Here is a 13,628-nt window from a genome sequence, read left to right on the forward strand (position 1 = left end):
CTTAGTTCCCATTTCCTTAGTACAGAGCGTCTTCAGCACCACTCTTTGTTTCTCCTGGACTATCCCTATATTTACTGTTCCGGTCCGCCCCAGGGATATCCAGTGGCGCAGTGCATCCGGGATCCCTTACCTTCTCTTCATGCGGTTCCACGTCCATCGTCCCCTGTACGCCAGAGGATAAGGCACTCTCCATATTGCCTGTACCGAACCTTGAGCTCCGTACATTGCAGGAATGCCTGCAAGGGATTCCAGTAAGGTTTCCCACTGCCTCGAATGATAGACACTCATGCCCACTGCAACTTGAACTTGACCTTGGTTACTGTACTTCCCTATCTAACTACCAGGAAGCAGTCCCTTTTTTTCTGGGGCTTGTCCCTCCCACTATGGGCTAGTTCCGAACCTTAGCTATGTCTGTCCCTACAGCATGTGGCTGGGCAGATCTCCTCCACAAACATACATTACATTTATTTACATTAAACATATTATACTTAGAATGCTCAGCAGAGTCTCTCACCCTATAATCATTACTTTATGCCCTAAATCTTAACATATACATGTTTGATACTATACATGAAAAAATATATGTAAAACTGCATGGCATTATTCACATTGTAATATACAGCACAGCGCGACTGGCATCTTCCGGGGCAGGAACATGATGGCACAGTCCACCTGTAGCATATTGACAGTTCTCACATTGCTCCTAGGCAGCTGACACCTGAGAGGAGCCATTCTCTCGCTACGGTCAGACGCTATCACATGGGGCTGCAGAATCTGCGCCATCTGCACCTGGAACGTGTTGGGTTTTGGTTGTTGTGTTCCCCTTACGCTGCGCGGCACACATTCAAGCTGTCTGGGAAAGTGCTGTAATCCACTCTCCATGCAGACAACAATAATACGGCTCTGCCAGAATCACTTTACTTATGGAGATGAGTGGATCTGTCTCCATAACACCGTGCACACCTAGTGTCTGAGCTGTACGCCGAGCCTCCGACACTCATCACCGGTGTCAGAAAGAGACAACAACTGTACATCAAAACCAGGGATTAAATACTAAACTGAGAACGATTCAACCATTGTCTGAATGGCACTGTGTGACGTGATTATGGGGGTACTGTGTGACGTAATTATGGGGGCACTCTGTGATGTGATTATGGGGGCACTGTGTGACGTGATTATGGGGGCACTGTGTGACGTGATTATGGGGGCACTGTGTGACGTGATTATGGGGGCACTGTGTGACGTGATTATGGAGGCACTGTGTGACGTGATTATACGGGTACTGTGAGACGTGATTATGGGGGCACTGTGTGACGTGATTATGGGGCACTGTGTGATGTGATTATGTGGCACTGTGAGACGTGATTATAGGGGTACTGTGAGACGTGATTATGGGGGCACTGTGTGACGTGATTATGGGGGCACTGTGTGATGTGATTATGGGGGCACTGTGTGACATGATTATAGGGGTACTGTGAGACATGATTATGGGGCACTGTGTGACGTGATTATGGAGGCACTGTGTGACGTGATTATGGGGCACGGTGTGACGTGATTATGGGGGCACAGTGTGACATGATTATGGGGCACTGTGTGACGCGATTATGGGGGCACTGTGTGACGTGATAATGGGGGCACTGAGTGACTTGATTATGTGGGCTCTGTGTGACGCGATTATGGGTGCACTGTGTGATGTGATTATGGGGCTCTCTGATGTGATTATGGGGCTCTGTGTGAAGTGATTATGGGGGCACTATGTGATGTGATTATGGGGCTCTGTGTGAAGTGATTCTGGGGGCTCTGTGTGACTTGATTATGTGGGCTCTGTGTGACGCGATTATGGGGTGTGGTAGTTCAACTCGCGTGACGATATATACAGGTTGAAAAATCACTGGCTCTTTAAATCCTGGGTTGGCTTATTATTATGTGGCATAAACCAACACGAGGGAAACAAAACTCAGCCTTTCTGGCTAAAACAGCAAAAACAACAAAGAAAAACAAAAAACGCTGCTACTGTACACAGTCCATACGTGCGGGTGGCACACTGCCCTGGAGCAACACAGGTTCAGTCTGTCCTCTTCAAGACACAAAACCACTGGAGACTCCTATCTCCAATCTTGCTGAACACAGACTAGCTGTAGAGCCCATTTATTTAAAGCCCAGACCATGTGACTCTTTCCATCATGTGATTGATCACATGATCATGACATCACGCAAGTCCTGGCAGCTCTTTCGGTGGAGATCAAGTGGACCTCCTGCCACCCGCTCTAAGAAGGTCCACATGAAACCAGCCCATTATGCAACTTTAATTTAACCTTCACAACACGTAGTGTGCTGGAGGAAAATACTCTAGTTTCATATCACTGACGCCATTAAGCGCAGTGACACATCCCTTTTACCTTACCGGTGACGTTGTCACAGGGGGCACTGTGTGACGTGATTATGGGGGCACTGTGTGACGTGATTATGGGGGCACTGTGTGACATGATTATCGGGGCACTGTGTGACGTGATTATGGGGGCACCTTGTGACGTGATTATGGGGGCACTGTGCAATGTGATTATGTGGCACTGTGCAATGTGATTATGGGATGCTGTGCAACCTAATTGTGGGGGCACTGTGCAACCTAATGATGGGGGCACTGTGCAATGTGATTATGGGGCACTGTGCAATGTGATTATGGAGCACTGTGCAATGTGATTATGGGATGCTGTGCAACCTAATTGTGGGGGCACTGTGTGACGTGATTATCGGGGCACTGAGTGACCTAATGATGGGGGCACTGTGTGACGTGATTATGGGGCACTGTGCAATGTGATTATGGGGCACTGTGCAATGTGATTATGGGGCACTGTGCAATGTGATTATGGGATGCTGTGCAACCTAATTGTGGGGGCACTGTGTGATGTGATTATCGGGGCACTGAGTGACCTAATGATGGGGGCACTGTGTGACGTGATTATGGGGCACTGTGCAATGTGATTATGGGGCACTGTGCAATGTGATTATGGGATGCTGTGCAACTCAATTGTGGGGGCACTGTGTGACCTAATTATGGGGGCAATGTGCAACCTAATTATGAGGGCACTGTGTGATGTGATTATAGGGGCACTGAGTGACCTAATGATGGGGGCACTGTGTGACGTGATTATGGGGGCACTGTGTGACGTGATTATGGGGCACTGTGTGACATGATAATTGGGGCACTGTGTGACCTAATTATGGGGGCACTGTGAGACGTGATTATGGGAGCACTGTATGACGTGATTATGGGGGCACTGTATGATGTGATTAAGGGGGCACTGTATGACGTGATTATGGGAGCACTGTATGACGTGATTATGGGAGCACTGTATGACGTGATTATGGGGGCACTGTATGACGTGATTATGGGGCACTGTGTGACATGATAATTGGGGCACTGTGTGACCTAATTATGGGGGCACTGTGAGACGTGATTATGGGAGCACTGTATGACGTGATTATGGGGGCACTGTGTGACATGATTATGAGGTACTGTGCAGATATTTAAAGAAAGCACTACGGTGGGTAGTGTTATATGGACGGTTTGGCGCTGACGTGGGGCAATGTGGCTGGCAGTGTTAGGCTACTTTCACAATTGCGTTTTTTGGCGCTGCGCACCGTGCGCAGTGCAAACGCACATATAAACACATAATGCGTTTTTGTGCGTTTTTATGCGGTTTTGTGCGCGTTTTTTAAAAAAATGCATGCTTTTTTTTTTGCGCTGACGTGCGCATTACCATGCGCACGTCAGCGCACCCATAAACTATAATGGGTGGTTGGGTGAAAAAAAAACGCATTGTGTGCGCATGTGTTTTTTTGGGACAAGTCGGACGCACAAAAAATGCAACAAGATGCATTTTGTGCGCCTGAGCGCACAATACAAAAAAAGCATGTGCATACAAACGCGTACAAACGCATGTGTATGCGTACCCATGTAAAGTATAGGGAAAAAAACGCATGCTTTTTTTGCGCAAAAAAACAGTGCAAAAAAAACGCAAGTGTGAAACCAGCCTCATATGGACAGTTTGGCACTAATATTGGGGCACTATGGCTGGCATAGTGGTACACATCTTTGGTACTGTTATGGTGGTACCTATCTCTGGTACTGTTATGAAGTCAACTGTCTAGTACTGTCATGGGTCATTTGTTTCTGGCACTGTTATAAGAGGAATATATCTGGTACTTTTATGGATCAGCTCAACTATCTTTTTGTTACTTGTATAGCACCCTTAATTCCACAGCCCTTACAGACATCTTCATCACTGACCCCATTGGGGCTCACAATCTACATTCCCTATCAGTTTTTGTGGGAGACAATCAGAGAACCCGGATGAAACCCACATAAGCACAAGAACATGCACACTCCTTGCAGATGTTGTCCTTGGTGGGGTTTGATCCCAGGACTCCAGCGACTGAAAGCATCAGTGCTGACCACTGAGCCACCGTGCAGCCCTATAGTACAGTGCTGACCACTGAGCCGCCGTGCAGCCCTATAGTACAGTGCTGACCACTGAGCCGCCGTGCAGCCCTATAGTACAGTGCTGCCCACTGAGCCGCCGTGAAGCCCTATAGTACAGTGCTGCCCACTGAGCCGCCGTGCAGCCCTATAGTACAGTGCTGCCCACTGAGCCGCCGTGCAGCCCTATAGTACTGTGCTGACCACTGAGCCGCCGTGCAGCCCTATAGTACAGTGCTGACCACTGAGCCGCCGTGCAGCCCTATAGTACAGTGCTGACCACTGAGCCGCCGTGCAGCCCTATAGTACAGTGCTGGCCACTGAGCCGCCGTGCAGCCCTATAGTACAGTGCTGGCCACTGAGCCGCCGTGCAGCCCTATAGTACAGTGCTGGCCACTGAGCCGCCGTGCAGCCCTATAGTACAGTGCTGACCACTGAGCCGCCGTGCAGCCCTATAGTACAGTGCTGACCACTGAGCCGCCGTGCAGCCCTATAGTACAGTGCTGACCACTGAGCCGCCGTGCAGCCCTATAGTACAGTGCTGGCCACTGAGCCGCCGTGCAGCCCTATAGTACAGTGCTGGCCACTGAGCCGCCGTGCAGCCCTATAGTACAGTGCTGACCACTGAGCCGCCGTGCCGCCCTATAGTACAGTGCTGACCACTGAGCCGCCGTGCAGCCCTATAGTACAGTGCTGACCACTGAGCCGCCGTGCAGCCCTATAGTACAGTGCTGACCACTGAGCCGCCGTGCAGCCCTATAGTACAGTGCTGACCACTGAGCCGCCGTGCAGCCCTATAGTACAGTGCTGGCCACTGAGCCGCCGTGCAGCCCTATAGTACAGTGCTGACCACTGAACCACCGTGCAGCCCTATAGTACAGTGCTGACCACTGAGCCACCGTGCAGCCCTATAGTACAGTGCTGACCACTGAACCACCGTGCAGTCCTATAGTACAGTGCTGACCACTGAGCCGCTGTGCAGCCCTATAGTACAGTGCTGACCACTGAGCCGCCGTGCAGCCCTATAGTACAGTGCTGACCACTGAGCCGCCGTGCAGCCCTATAGTACAGTGCTGGCCACTGAGCCGCCGTGCAGCCCTATAGTACAGTGCTGACCACTGAGCCGCCGTGCAGCCCTATAGTACAGTGCTGGCCACTGAGCCGCCGTGCAGCCCTATAGTACAGTGCTGACCACTGAGCCGCCGTGCAGCCCTATAGTACAGTGCTGACCACTGAGCCGCCGTGCAGCCCTATAGTACAGTGCTGACCACTGAGCCGCCGTGCAGCCCTATAGTACAGTGCTGGCCACTGAGCCGCCGTGCAGCCCTATAGTACAGTGCTGGCCACTGAGCCACCGTGCAGCCCTATAGTACAGTGCTGGCCACTGAGCCACCGTGCAGCCCTATAGTACAGTGCTGACCACTGAGCCACCGTGCAGCCCTATAGTACAGTGCTGCCCACTGAGCCGCCGTGCTGCTTGTTATAGGAACACTATCTCTGCACTGTAAAGCGGTTTTCCTGTAGGGACAGTAGTATTATGGGAACAATATTTTGGCACTGTTATAGGGGCATTGTTATGCGGTATCTGTCAGGTACAGGCATGCAGACTCTAGCACTGTTATGGTGTCAGTCTCTTCTCACTGTAAGGCTGGTTTCACACTTGCATTTTTTTGCGCTGTATTTTAGCGCTAAATAACGCATGCGCTTTTTTCCCTATATTTTGCATGGGATGCGCTTATGTGCTCATACACATGCGTTTGTATGCGTTTTTACGCGCATGCGTTTTTTTGTGGTGTGCGCTCGGGCGCACAAAATGCATCCTGTTGTATTTTTTGGGCGTCCGACTTGCCTCAAAAAACGCATGCGCGCGCAATGCGTTTTTTTCAGCAAGACACCCAATGTAAGTCTGGTTTTATTATGAAATAGAAATGATGTCTGTGGTAATATTAGTGGGAAAGTATCACCACGATTGTTACATGGAGGTCTTTGGCCCGGATACAGTACCTCTGGCATTGACACTGTTATGATGACATTGTGGCAGGCTCCCATGAAGAATCACTGTAGCATGTGCGACTCGTCAGAGGTTATCTAGCATTCCCTGGCCGAAAACTAACCGCTGCATCGCAGCACATTGGTTGTGTCATCCCCAGCGCCGCTGACAAATCGAGGCCCATTGCTCCAAACTGAGGCTCATTTTGCTGTTTTCCAGCACTTTGTAACAGCATTCGCCGCATCCGCTTTATCAGATCTCCCGCTTCTGTGTCACCACCAAACTAAGAGGCAAAGCAGCAAAGTAGTCGCCTTTTATTGCCCATATTTATCATAATATAACGCAGTTACGGCTCCATCCAAACAATGATCTTGTCAGGATGGGGGATTTTTTCACAGCAGGAGGAGAAACAAAAGAGGAAAAAAAATGTCTCTCTAGTCGGCGGCAAACAGAAAAGGAATACTAAGTGATATCGTAGAGGATGGAAAACACAACGTGCACATAACTTACCGAGCGGCATACAGATGACATATGTGTGCGCCGAGAAATGGACAAAACAGGAGGAGAGCTTCATTGTTACAGGATTTAGTATGGCACTTCATAGCATGCATTGTTATATTAATGTTACTTTATAGTATAAACTGTTATACTGGGTTATGGCACTTTATAGTATACATTGTTATATTATACTGGGTTATGGCACTTTATAGTATACTTTGTTATATTATACAGGATTATGGAACTTTATAGTATACTTTGTTATATTATACTGGATTATGGCACTTTATAGTATACATTGTTATATTATACTGGATTATGGAACTTTATAGTATACATTGTTATATTATACTGGATTATGGCACTTTATAGTATACTTTGTTATATTATACAGGATTATGGCACTTTATAGTATACTTTGTTATATTATACAGGATTATGGAACTTTATAGCATACATTGTTATATTATACTGGATTATGGCACTTTATAGTATACATTGTTATATTATACTGGATTATGGCACTTTATAGTATACTTTGTTATATTATACAGGATTATGGCACTTTATAGTATACTTTGTTATATTATACAGGATTATGGAACTTTATAGCATACATTGTTATATTATACTGGATTATGGCACTTTATAGTATACATTGTTATATTATACTGGATTATGGCACTTTATAGTATACTTTGTTATATTATACAGGATTATGGAACTTTATAGTATACTTTGTTATATTATACTGGATTATGGCACTTTATAGTATACATTGTTATATTATACTGGATTATGGAACTTTATAGTATACATTGTTATATTATACTGGATTATGGCACTTTATAGTATACTTTGTTATATTATACAGGATTATGGCACTTTATAGTATACTTTGTTATATTATACAGGATTATGGAACTTTATAGCATACATTGTTATATTATACTGGATTATGGCACTTTATAGTATACATTGTTATATTATACTGGATTATGGCACTTTATAGTAGGCCCCATTATATTATACTGGGTTACTATTATATTTTACTGGACTAGCTGAAGGGCCCTGCATTGCCCCGGCATAGTAACTAACTGCCGTCTTGCTCTCTCCCTCCGCAACCCCGATCTCCAGTCGCCGTTTCGCTTTCTCCCTCCGAAGTGCAGCTCTCCACACGCCATCCCGCATTCTATCTCAGCAGCCCCACTCTCCATCCACCGCCCCGCTCTCTCCTACCGCAGCCCATGTCTCCACTGGCCATCCTGCTCGCTCCCTCAGCAGCCCCACATTCGCTCCGTAGCCCCGCTGTCTCCCTCTGCATCCCAGCTCTCCATCCACCATCACAGTCTCTCCTTCCACAGCCCCACTCTCCAATCGCTGTTCCGCATTCTCCCTCCACAGCGTTGCTCCCTCCCTCAGCAGCCCCTGTCTCCACTGGCCATTCCGTGCTCTCCATCCGCAGCCCCGCTCTCCACTGGCCGTCCAACTCTCTCCCTCCACAACCCTTGTCTCCACTGACCATCCCGCTCTCTCCCTCATGAGGCCAAATCTCCACCCACGTCTCACTCTCTCCCTTAACAGTCCCACTTTCCACCCAGCATTACGCTCTCCCTCCACAGCCCTGCTCTCTCACTTCACTGCCCCTCTCTCTCCCTCCACAGCCCCGCTCTCCACACGACGTCCTGCTCTATCCATCCGCAGCTCTCCATCCGTATCCTGCTCTCCCTCGCAGCTCTGCTCTCCACCCGTGTCCCGCACTTTCCCTATGTGGAGTGGCTGTGGCTTGATACATATACACACATACATACACTCAGCTTTATATACATAGATTATGGCACTTTACAGTTTACATTGTTATATTATACTGGATTATGGCACTTCATAGTATACATTGCTATATTATACTGGTTTATGGCACTTTATAGTTTACATTGCTATATTATACTGGTTTATGGCACTTTATAGTTTACATTGTTATATTATACTGGATTATGGCACTTTATAGTTTACATTGTTATATTATACTGGATTATGGCACTTTATAGTATAAATTGTTATATTATACTGAATTATGGCACTTTATAGTTTACATTGTTATATTATACTGGATTATGGCACTTTATAGTATACATTGTTATATTATACTGGATTATGGCACTTTATAGTATAAATTGTTATATTAGGCTGGTTTCACATTTGCGTTTTTTAGCGCTGGAAAAAAACGCATACGTGCGCATGCGATTTTTCCCCTATATTTAACATGGGTGCGCATACATGCGCACTTGTAAGCGCATGTATGCGATTTTCATGCGCTGCGTTTTTTTGGGGTGTGCGTTGGTATTTTCCAGACGCTGCATGTTGCATTTTTTGGCCCTGGAAAAAAGCGCATGCGCACGTATGCGCACGTTTTGCGCTAAAAATGGCCATTATAGCCTATGGATGCGCATACGTGCGCACTGGCATGCGCAGGTATGCGATTTTTTTAGCGCTGCGTTTTTTGGGTGGTGTCCACTTTTTATCCTAGTTAGAATCTTCTAAAGTCAAAAAAAAAAAGTCTATATAAAGGAGGTGCCTGCCAAAACTCTGCCACTACTACACTGAGAGATTGAAGAGCAGACAGTCAACCAAGAACCCATTATATCAGCGAAGAATGTGAGTATATTACATTATATGCCTGTCCTTTTAAATTATGTATGTACTAATGATTTTTATTATTTTTACATGCAGTATGTCTTCAGAATCAGAGTATTCCCCATCGCGGCAGGAATTGGCGCAAGCAGACCGTGAGGTGATTATTTTCGTGCATCTGGTAAGTATATCTGCTGCTTCTCCAAATCTCTTACGTTTTTTTCAACTTTCTTAAGACATCGTCATCATCATCTGCGGACGGCACTAGTGAGGGCGAAGAGCAGGAGCAGCGAAGCCAAGTCCCGGTGGTGATACGGAATGTAAGTATCAAATGATTTGTAATGTTCTTTATTTTTTATCTTCTATTTTTACTCATTTTTTTGTTTCTTTTTTTGTAACTTTTTATTCAATTTAAATTTGATTATTCTAATGAATGTGTTTTGTCTAGGTTCCACAACGGGATGAAGACGTCTACCTGGATAATGAGCAGCTCATCAGCCTGGTCCAGGAGCGTTCGCCGTTGTGGGACAGCCGTGACCGGCTGTACAAGGACAATGTGGTGACCCGGCGGCTATGGAATGAGGTGGCCGCAGCGTTGATGGATGGCTGGGACAGCGCCACAGCATCCTCCAAAAAGGCGTTTAGTGAGTATTTCCCTGCTCTGTATTGTGCCGCAGTGACTGTTGTCCTTGACGGCACTGTTGGGTTTCGTGCTAGGCGTATTCTAGCAGGAAACCCAACAGTGTCATCGGGGTCTACAGTGACTGCTTTGAGTATTGTATTGCTACATTGTGCCGCAGTGACTGTTGTCCTTGACGGCACTGTTGTGTTTCGTGCTAGGCGTATTCTAGCAGGAAACCCAACAGTGTCATCGGTGTCTACAGTGACTGCTTTGAGTATTGTATTGCTACATTGTGCCGCAGTGACTGTTGTCCTTGACGGCACTGTTGGGTTTCGTGCTAGGCGTATTCTAGCAGGAAACCCAACAGTGTCATCGGGGTCTACAGTGACTGCTTTGAGTATTGTATTGCTACATTGTGCCGCAGTGACTGTTGTCCTTGATGGCACTGTTGGGTTTCGTGCTAGGCGTATTCTAGCATGAAACCCAACAGTTTCATCGGGGTCTACAGTGACTGCTTTGAGTATTGTATTGCTAGATTGTGCCGCAGTGACTGTTGTCCTTGACGGCACTGTTGGGTTTCGTGCTAGGCGTATTCTAGCAGGAAACCCAACAGTGTCATCGGGGTCTACAGTGACTGCTTTGAGTATTGTATTGCTACATTGTGCCGCAGTGACTGTTGTCCTTGACGGCACTGTTGGGTTTCGTGCTAGGCGTATTCTAGCAGGAAACCCAACAGTTTCATCGGGGTCTACAGTGACTGCTTTGAGTATTGTATTGCTACATTGTGCCGCAGTGACTGTTGTCCTTGACGGCACTGTTGGGTTTCGTGCTAGGCGTATTCTAGCAGGAAACCCAACAGTGTCATCGGTGTCTACAGTGACTGCTTTGAGTATTGTATTGCTACATTGTGCCGCAGTGACTGTTGTCCTTGACGGCACTGTTGGGTTTCGTGCTTGGCGTATTCTAGCAGGAAACCCAACAGTGTCATCGGGGTCTACAGTGACTGCTTTGAGTATTGTATTGCTACATTGGGCCGCAGTGACTGTTGTCCTTGACGGCACTGTTTTTTTTTATCAACAGTGGACAAAGTCCGAACACGTTGGCGTTCAATCAAGGACCGCTTCAACAGTGATGTTCGTGCTGAGGGCCAGGTTCGCAGTGGATCTGCGTCAAGGACCAGAACTAGATACCGTCACTATCACGCGTTGCAGTTCCTAAGACCGGTCCTTGCCACAAGATCGTAAGTATTATACATTTTGGGTTTTTATTTTTATTAATCTGTGTTTTTCTAATCCACAGCTGATGCTTCTTGTAAAGGCATGGTAGTAATGATTTTCCTTTCTTCCACAGCACCTGGAGCAGCACCCTGCAACCTGGCCCTGGAGCGGTCCTTCCTCGGACGTCCTCTGACCCGTCCCAGCCATCCGACAGCCAGGAAGCACCTTGCAGGTCAGCCACACACACAGCTGGTGACCAGGAAGCTGGGCCATCAGGTGTTCCCCTGTCCCAGGTCTCTGCCACTGGTTATGCGGGCACTACCCGCCAGCGGCAGAGGGCCTTGGACAGGAATGTCTTGCCCGAGTTTATGCATTTGAGCGAGACATTTAATTCCAGCCTCAAGTCACTGTCCGACAGAGTTGAAAGCGGTTTTGCACTCATGGAACGTGGTTTTAACCACTTTGAACACCGCTTCAATTCTGTAGAACAGCGCCTTGACCGTCTGGAGGCCGACCTCAACAGACCAGCACACCATTTTTTTAGTAAGATTGAAAAGGGCATGGCGGAACACCTTAGTCCTGATCAACAGCTGAATGTGCTGCAGGCCTGCAACAATGCTTTCTTGCAGGCTATGCAGCATAATCGGTACGGTCAGCAGTCAGTGGTGTCCTTTCCACCTGTGCCACCATTGACTCGCTTCACCTCACTACCGACTTGTGCTGCATACCACTGCACGGACACCTCTATTCAAAGCCAGGACACCCACCGTTACACCACCACAAGTCTGAGTGCAGCTGGTCACTTCACCGACACCACCATGGCAAGCGCTGCTCCTGTCTGGAGCACCACCGCCAATCCCATGCATGCGTGGAGCTCAGCCACCACTAGGCAAACATGGAACAGCCCTGCCGCTACAACAACATGTAGTAGCCCTGCCACCACCACTCTGCAAACCTGGGCCATCACTGCCGCCACCAGTCCTCCTGCAAGGACGAGCACTGACAACGAAGAGCAGCATCAGCCACCTCAGCAGCAGCAGCCAACTCAGCAGCAGCAGCCACCTCAGCAGCAGCCGCCACCTCAGCAGCAGCAGCCACCTCAGCAGCAGCCGCCACCTCAGCAGCAGCAGCAACCACCTCAGCAGCAGCAGCCACCTCAGCAGCAGCCGCCACCTCAGCAGCAGCCGCCACCTCTGCAGCAGCAGCCGCCACCTCAGCAGCAGCAGCCATACCAGCAGACGGGGGACCTACATTCCATATTTGCCCCTACTTCAAGGCGAAATCAATCAAGGCGGGCATTGGGCCAAAGTCGGTCCAGGCACACAAGCCTACGGCGACATGCCATTACAACTAATGTAACTGAACAGATTTCCTCTCCTACAAGTGTTCCAAGTTTAATTCCCTTAACTGGACTACCTTCCCCCACAAGTTTTGTTGCCCCTTCCCCTCAAACACCGTCTTCAACTGCAAGTGTTGCATATTCCCTGCACACCCCCAAATTGAAACCATCTGCCCCCAAACGCCGTAAAAAATAATTTTTTTTTTGTGATAAAAAATAAATTTACATTTGTGGTTCACCATTACTAAGTTTCATTAATGTTGTTTGCGCCGCTCACACACACTGATGGGTAAATACATGTTAAAAACCAACCCAAGGGCTAGTATAGTCATATGTGAAATAACATGGACTAGTATAGTCATTCCAAGGCCTAGTGTAATAACTCTAGTTTTACCAAATAGAATCTGGTGTCATGAAAAACAAACTGTTGAAACTTGTCTAAAAAATAAGTTTCTTTCTAGTTTCACCAGTTTGTTTTTTGTGAAACAAGATGCTAGTTGTTAAAAATCGAGTTATTACAGTAGGCCTTGGTATGACTATACTAGGCCGTGGTATTTCACATATTACTATACTACTAGCCCCAAGGCCTACTATACTCATATTTGAAATACCACGGCCTAGTATAGTTATTCCAAGGCCTAGTGTAATAACTTGTAAGTTGGAATGGAGCAGATTACATTCATCCACTCAATGCTGACTTGTATTCCCCATGGACTTTCATTGGGGTTGGGTTTTGAGGGTTGTGTTTTGAGAAAATCACATACTTTGTTTTAAACTAGTTGCACAATTTTCTCTTGAAAAAAAATGGTTTCCTGATTCATGGCCTGCAGCTTTGCTCATTCCAATATATT

The 13,628-nt window shown here is 47.3% G+C and overlaps 2 protein-coding genes across 3 annotated transcripts in view; one reads left to right on the forward strand and one right to left on the reverse strand.

Annotated features, from left to right (window-relative positions):
* LOC141101061 (protocadherin-11 X-linked-like) overlaps window positions 1-13,628 on the reverse strand; it is a 1,762,603-nt gene that overhangs the window by 811,028 nt on the left and 937,947 nt on the right. The window lies entirely within an intron of this gene.
* LOC141101086 (uncharacterized) lies at window positions 10,999-12,973 on the forward strand. Its single transcript, XM_073589920.1, has 2 exons — window positions 10,999-11,461; window positions 11,572-12,973. The coding sequence occupies exon 2, from the start codon at window positions 11,807-11,809 to the stop codon at window positions 12,971-12,973; it is 1,167 nt and encodes a 388-aa protein (XP_073446021.1). The 5' UTR covers window positions 10,999-11,461; window positions 11,572-11,806.

Source organism: Dendrobates tinctorius, unplaced genomic scaffold (genome assembly GCF_039654945.1).
Source record: "Dendrobates tinctorius isolate UK_male_01 unplaced genomic scaffold, ASM3965494v1 ptg000114l, whole genome shotgun sequence".
Taxonomy (NCBI): domain Eukaryota; kingdom Metazoa; phylum Chordata; class Amphibia; order Anura; family Dendrobatidae; genus Dendrobates; species Dendrobates tinctorius.